The following is a 7,458-nucleotide window of genomic DNA, read 5'->3' on the forward strand; positions in this document are numbered from 1 at the left end:
AAATTGCTTGCATTTTAGATGTCTTTTATAAAAAACAAAACAAAACAAGTGCTGTTTAATTTAATCATATAATTCCATATACTGCAAAAACATTTATTTTGAAGGTTTCTTATGCTCGTCCAAGTTCTGAAGTTATCAAAGATGCTAACTTGTACATTAGTGGACTTCCGAGGTCAATGACACAAAAAGATGTAGAAGATATGTTTTCACGGTTTGGACGCATCATCAACTCGCGTGTACTTGTGGATCAAACCACAGGTAAGCATAATTATGTTAGGTACATAAAAATTTGACTTTACAAGGTGCACAGAAACGTCTAATTTTTTTTTTATTGATTTTTTTTTTAAAGTTGGTTAGAGCCTTGAACTAATTTAAAATTTTCCTGGTAGTTTTATGTGCTAAAAAATTATGGAGTCCAATATTGATCACTGTGTCCATGGAAAGACCACTTGAATTTTCTGAAATAGTCTTTTTGTAGGTGACGCTCTAAATTGATCAGTTAATGTTTTCTCATTGCTTCAGGCTAGTGGTTTTCAACGTTTTTCAGCTGCAGACCCCTAAAAAATTTTGAATGGCGGTGCAGATGCCTTTGAATTGTAAGTGTAATTATTCACATACTTTTGCAAGATCATAGTCATCTCTCACAGATCCTTTTAGATAAAGACTGCCAACCCCCAGGGGTCTGCGGACCAGGGGTTGAAAACCACTGCTGTAAGTAATCGGTTTACAATCTAAAAAATCAAATTAGATTACCTTTTCTTTTCTCTATAGAATTACAAATATTTTTTTAGAATTAAAATCCAGCCTATCCATTATGTATGACTATGACAGGTGTTTTCAATCTGTTTGTCATTTATTGTGTTAAATATTTATTAACTTCATCTTCTTGATAGATTTTTTTATATTAGGTTTTGTAATAGAAGGGGGAAAAAAGTACCTTCATAATCTGAATCTTTGACTTGGCACACCCCGAGCACCCACTCCCATACTGTGCGTGCTAAAAGGGATGAGAAGCATCTCCCTTTCATTTAGAATGCATCACTTAAAACTCAGGGCCTCATCCCACTCACCTGTTAAGTGCTTAGGGCCCTTGGCAGATATTAAAATTAATGGTAGGATTCATATCTGAAGGATCTTATACCCTGTTTCCAAAATCATGCATCCTGTGCCCTGCCATGTTTGGGCTGAGGCATAAAATTATTTAGATCCTGGTTATACCACTGCAGGGTTGCCAGAACCCCGTCCTATGGATTGGGCAGGGAGCAGCTCCATCGCAGACCTCATGGCTGCTTCAGCCTATTCCCTGGAGATCAGCCCAGGGGTAGCCCCAGGGGGTGGTCCAGTGCTTGTGGCGATGGTTGACAGTGGGCAATGGCCTGGACAGCCCTGGGTCCAGTTGGAAACCTAGGAATGTCTGGGCCACTTCTGACAATCAAGCGATTGTGGGTGCTGGCCTTAGAGTCCTGGGTCTGGTTCCAGACCCCAGACTGTCTGGGACTGATGCTGACAGTCAGTTGATTACCAGCACCAGTGGAACAGGCCTGCTGTGAAATGCCCTGCAAGCCACAGGTGGTGGAGGAAGCACTATAAAGAATAGGATCACACTTAAGACCTCTAAGTCCATGGTAATGCCTAAGAAGTGTAGTAGGATATGTTCTTGGCCTTGTCTGTCACATGGAATACCTTGTGATGCAGGGTAATAATCACTGTTTGAGACGTGGATCTATGTTGCCAATGTCTAATTTAGTGAGCAACTTGGAAGATAAACTCATGAAAGATTGTGTGTGTGTGTGCTTTCTGGATCCCAGGTGGCTTTGATTGTGTAGTAGTTGAAGGAGACATACTGTCTACATGGTGGAGCTAAGCTAGTCATTGCACATGTAGCACAATAGTCTTTCCCTTCAAACCACTGGTAACACATACATGCATTCAGAGTTTTTCTTTTTTTTCTTTTTTCTTTTTTTAAGTTCAAAATGCTTTTTTCCCTAAACCTTATAATTTGGACCAGTTGAAACCAGGCTTTCACCAGAGCGCACAGACTTCTCCACCAGGTTTCTGCAAGATCCGTTCAGGGACATCACAGCCAGGTGGAACTGCCCTGCTTGCTTTCTTTGTGGGAGGAGCATGTGAGGTCAGACTGAAAAGCAGCTGTGGTGGCAAGTGAAGGTACTTCTGTCTGCGTTAGGTTTACCAGATAAAACTAATGCAGGCACAAGGATGCGCTTTTGCCACAGGCACTTCTTGATCTGGCTGCACACAAGGAATGTGGGATACTTTCACCAAGGTGCGTCAGCATTGGCAGCACATTGGTTGGGGATCATGGAGGTAAGTTGAGGCAGTACAGCAGTAGTTCTTAACTGGAGTGATGCCAGGCTATGAAAAGTTATGGAGGGGGGTGCCTTGAATTAATCTAAGAAGGGTAAGAACCACTGACTTAGACAATGCTTCTCAGTGAAGGCTCTTCCCCTGCCAAGTTCCAGCTTTCTACTTCTAGTCATTTTGGAAGTTCATTTGTCTAAAAATAGTTATACCTTGATACTTACACTTTTAACTGAAGAGTAAGGTAGGACAAAAGAGAAGTATAGCACAGGAGTGGAAGAGAAGTGAGATTTGTACATCGGACTCTTGCCTAGGACCTGTTGAACCCTGCAGGTATGTAATATCTGTTACAAGGATATAAGTGTGATTTCTCCCTAACATAGGAGTATGCCCTTCTATATGATGCACGGGATGTGTGAGAACATAATAGTATTAGTGTTCAGTAATAATATTAATAATAATAATCACCAGTGGTTAGTTTGGTCCAGTCCGTTTTCTGATTGTGATTGACCAGTACCAGATTCTTCAAGATGCAGAAAATCTCATAATGGTATAGCAAGTTCATGGCATTGCCCATCCCACCAAACTTTTTGGAGAGGCTAGTGTTACTGTTGGCACTTGCCAGTCAGAGTCCTTGCAGTCAGGAGTAAATAATGACATGCCTAAATCAGAGCTGTTTGCTTCCTTCCCAGGGCAGGGATTAAGGAAAAGGAGGGCATTGCTCTGTCTCAGTCTTTGACTACTACAGAATCGTACAGGGTGCATCTGCACGTTCAGTTAGTGTGGCATGATAAACTCTGGCGCAGTTTGAACCACAGTTAATGGACCCAGAGTGCAGTGTTTACATATGTGCCCAGGACTGCAGCAGTTTGAGCCAGGGCACAGCAGTCCTGGGCTGGCAGCAGGTTTTTTGAGGGGGAAAAGGAGGGGTCTACCCTGGGCTTCAAGTCACAGTATCAGATGGCAGAGAGGCTGGCTGGGGCACAAGAGTGCCCAAAGAACAGAGCCGTGTGGCTAGGCAGTAGTCAGGGGTCTGGCCCCTGCTGCCCGCACTGACCAGGCACAATTTGTGCCTGGGTCAGCATTTACACGTACGTTATGGTGCAGTTATTTTCACTGCTTTAAGATAGTACTGTCGGGGACAATACTGTTTTACGGCAGCAGAAATTAGTTTGCTGCAGTCTAAGTATCACGTGCAGACTGTGATGCTTTACACTGCAGCAAATTAATCTACTGAGCGATTAAGCACATGTGGGTGCATCTACACAATGTTGTAGGTAAAGACCCATGCTTATTTTCCCAGCTCTTTCATTTGTTTGATTCATGGCCAAAGGTATGACTATTAAATTATACTCGTCTTTAAAATGCAGGCCATAACGTTCACTTACCTTTTACCAAGAATTTTGCTATCTGTTATCTGATAAATGGTGTATGCACTGATTTTTTTTTTTTTTTTTTTTTTTTTTAAAGGCTTTATACCATGATTGTTATTGGACCTATCTACACATAACATATATTAGAAACATGGATCATCTCATCTTCAAATACATACCTTAGAAGAAAAATGTTGATAGGAGGGCTCTTATGTACAGACAACATAAGAGATACGATGGCTAGAAGTTAACGCTAAACACAATTGAAATTTAAAAATTATGATAGCATTATTGAACAGTAAAAGTAGTAAACTTTTGGAACATTTTACCATCCTTTACCATAAATTGAAGCCTTTAAATTAAGGTAGTCTAAGTGATACTCAAAACACTACCCAAAGTAATTGGCTTGAATCCCTAGGAGAAATTTTGAGGCTCATGTTACATATACAGGTGTGTGAGAAAATGGTCATCAGCATAGATACTCATCTCCTTTTTGAAAATCAGCTTACATTTTAGATCTGCTTTGAATAACATAATTAAGCAAAGAAAACCCAAAGAAGACTTCCCCAGCATTATTTTTAACACAGTGGAGTTACCCCCAATTTTTTTGTTTGAGAAAATTTAATAAAAACATTGGCTTAATACTGCATTTCCATAACACCACTCACACTGCATAATTTTGACTTCAGATTCTAAGCAAAGTTGTATTTTCATTGCTAGGATCACTACATGGTTGAAATAAATGTGTTAATTTAGTTTTTATTTATTTGCATGCATTATTTTTAGCTGTTGAACGAGCCATCAATAAAATAATGAACCTTAGAAATGGTACTTATTTTGGAGGTTTTCACTTTTGAAATTATTCCGAGTTAATCCTGAGCTGCCTTTTTTTCCTTTTTCTTTTTTCTTTCATTGATTTGGTTAAAAGGTTTGTCCAGAGGGGTTGCATTTATCCGGTTTGACAAAAGGTCAGAAGCAGAAGAGGCAATTACAAATTTCAATGGTCACAAACCCCCGGGTTCTTCCGAACCCATTACAGTGAAGTTTGCAGCCAATCCTAACCAGAACAAAAACGTGGCACTGTTATCACAACTATATCATTCATCAGCTAGACGATTTGGAGGGCCAGTTCATCACCAAGCACAAAGATTCAGGTAGGTTAGAAAGAAGATTCTGTCCAAAACCTGCACTGTCATTCCCACTTTCACCTGGAAAAATGTTACATTGTCTCAGCAGTAAATATTTTCATGTGAATAACAAAAATATATATACTGTATATTCTTAGTGTTAAATAAATAAATGACTGAATTAGAAGGTGGTTAAGATAAAATCTTAGCTTTGTATCATTTTTCATATAACAACAAAATTAAAGGGAAGCTACACTTAATTTCTACAAAATAATATACAGTGAGAAAATAAGATGTGGCAAATTCCTGATGGTTGATCAGAGAGATGTCTCTCAACAGATCTCCATTCTTTGGTCCGTCCCTGAGTTACAGATAGGATATGGTAACTTAATCAAAGTTCTGAAGCTTTGGTTCCAACATGAGGGTATGCCATCCCGTGTCAGGAGAACCGTTCTCTCCCAAGGGTATCACTAGTCATTTCCTCTTTGATTTATAGTTGTAAGAGTTTTCATGGGATTCTGATCTGTCTCTTCAGCTGCACTGTGATCTGTCTGTCCTTTTTTTTTCTCTTGTATGAACTCGGCAGGTGAGTTCTTTGCTTCTAGTGTTCCCCACTAGTCATTTGAAAAACAAATGAAATAGTCTGCAATTTCTAAGGAACAGATTTCAGTGGAGGTTCGCTGTTGGCTTTCTCTCTTCCCTGGGGGAATAGATCTTGCTGCCTCCTCTTCTGCACTACTAAATCTAACTCTGATTTTAATAAATAGTGTCTTCCATATGAGTGTATCAGGACTCTCAGCACTGACTTTGTTCTTTCTTTTTTGGCTTTCCTATTTTTAGGGGATCGATCTCTTTATGTTGTATGTGGGACTGGTGGCTACCCTGATTACTCAAAGCAGGGGAGTGAGGCTGGTTGAACCAACTCAAAGTGGAAATTTGGCCATGTTACTAGAGAAGAATGAGTTTCACATGGGCAGATTAGGAGAAAATTAGTAAGGCCAAGGAGTGATTTAAGATGCATCTAGCAAGGAATGCAAAAGGCAATAAAAATTATTCTACAAGTATGTAAGAAGTAAGAAGATGACCAAGGAAAGTAGGTCTCTTGCTGAGTGCAAAGGATTATGTGAAGAAGGCTTGAGTATTTGATGCCTCTCTTTATTTCAGTCTTTGCAAATAAAGTCAGCTATTAGATAATAAATGTAGTTGGCAGCAAGGATGGGGGAAGAGATGAAAAGCCTAGAGTAGCGGAGGAATAGCTTAGAGGTAACTTCAAATTTTCATGTCAGGAGGATCAGATGGGATGCATCCTAGAGAGTACTGAGAAAATGGCTGTGGTAATTTTGAGATGGCATTTTTTAGATGACTACCAATAGCCCTGTAACAGATAAGATAAGAAGACCAGGCTACTGTATTCTAGGAAGACAAAGAAAGGACATAGTGCTTTCCTCCCAGTGCACTCCATCTTTCTGTAAGATGGGTACCTGAGAAGCATCTCTGCAGGAATGTCAGCATCTATTCTTTCCATCCCCTTCACAGATTTCAGTAGGCTAGGCCAGTGATTCTCAACCAGGGTGCCAGGAATGTGAGGAGACAAGCAAGGTGTGAGAAGATAAGTAGATAAGGGCAAGCTCAGGCTCTCCCTGCCTGACTGCTTCTTTACCCCCAATGCCCAGCCCTTCTGTAAGGAGGCAAGCACTATAATAAATAATTTAGTTTTTGAAATGGAGTGCCTTTCAATTTACAAAAGTTTTTGGAGGGTGCCTAGAGTCTGATGGGGAGTGCCTTGAGCATAAAGAGGGTGTGAACTAGTGGGCTAGGCTTGAATTGGCTGAACTCCTAAATATGACTGTTCTTTTCACCTATGTGATTGAAAGAATAGTAGAGATGTCACTGGACAGAGGCATAACAGGGCAAACCAGTGCTGGTTGTTTTAATATGGAAGCCACCACCAAAATAGGTGTTGAGCAGCAGCAGCTTCCCTTGGGAGCAAGCCTCTGGCCAGTGTCAACCCCACAGCTGCTTCTCACCTGTTTCATGCCCAGCGCTGCGCTTAGCTGCCAGCAGCACTGCATGGCAGGTGCTAGAGGTGGAACAGGCTACACTTCGGCACCCCTCCCCCCTTAGGCAGCACCCAGGGGCTCATGCCCTGCTCATCCACCCATAGTTGTGCTCTTAGTTATTCATCCTGGCAGTCTGATAAGTAGCCTTATCCAAGAGCCTGTTTAAATCAGTGGAAAAGCTTCCAGAGACTTTAGTGGATGCTTATTTGAGCCCAGATGCATAAGGATGAGAATACCTGTATCCATCAGTGACAGTCCCTGAGGGCAGCATTCTGGATAGGCATAAAATGCTTGTTGCAGTTACCTCTTTCTAGTTTGCTTTAGAGACATCAGTTTTTAGTCTCTAAGAGTAAGAGGTCTGTTGAGTGTGTGTGGGTATCTATAGAGGACAGATAATCCAGGAATCTAGATCTGTTGTCATTTTGAGTTCTGAATCAGATTTTGTATTCAAGGCACGATAGATGTCCTTGTACAACCTCCTGTCTGGATGTCATTCCAGTGACAAATAAATCTGATCCAGTTGTGACTGAGGGTAGAGCCCTTTAAGAAAGAAGGTCCCTCTAGGAGCAAGTGTAGGGA

At 40.9% G+C, this 7,458-nt stretch overlaps 1 protein-coding gene across 1 annotated transcript in view; it reads left to right on the forward strand.

Moving 5' to 3' along the window:
• The window catches only part of ELAVL1 (ELAV like RNA binding protein 1), a 73,112-nt gene that overhangs the window by 52,166 nt on the left and 13,488 nt on the right, over positions 1 to 7,458 (forward strand). Inside the window, exons 4-5 of the mRNA XM_006025754.3 lie at positions 105 to 258; positions 4,621 to 4,846. Coding sequence (XP_006025816.1) covers positions 105 to 258; positions 4,621 to 4,846 — 380 coding nt within the window. The remainder of the gene's footprint in view (positions 1 to 104; positions 259 to 4,620; positions 4,847 to 7,458) is intronic.

This window comes from Alligator sinensis, unplaced genomic scaffold, assembly GCF_000455745.1.
Source record: "Alligator sinensis unplaced genomic scaffold, ASM45574v1 scaffold103_2, whole genome shotgun sequence".
In the NCBI taxonomy this organism is placed as follows: domain Eukaryota; kingdom Metazoa; phylum Chordata; order Crocodylia; family Alligatoridae; genus Alligator; species Alligator sinensis.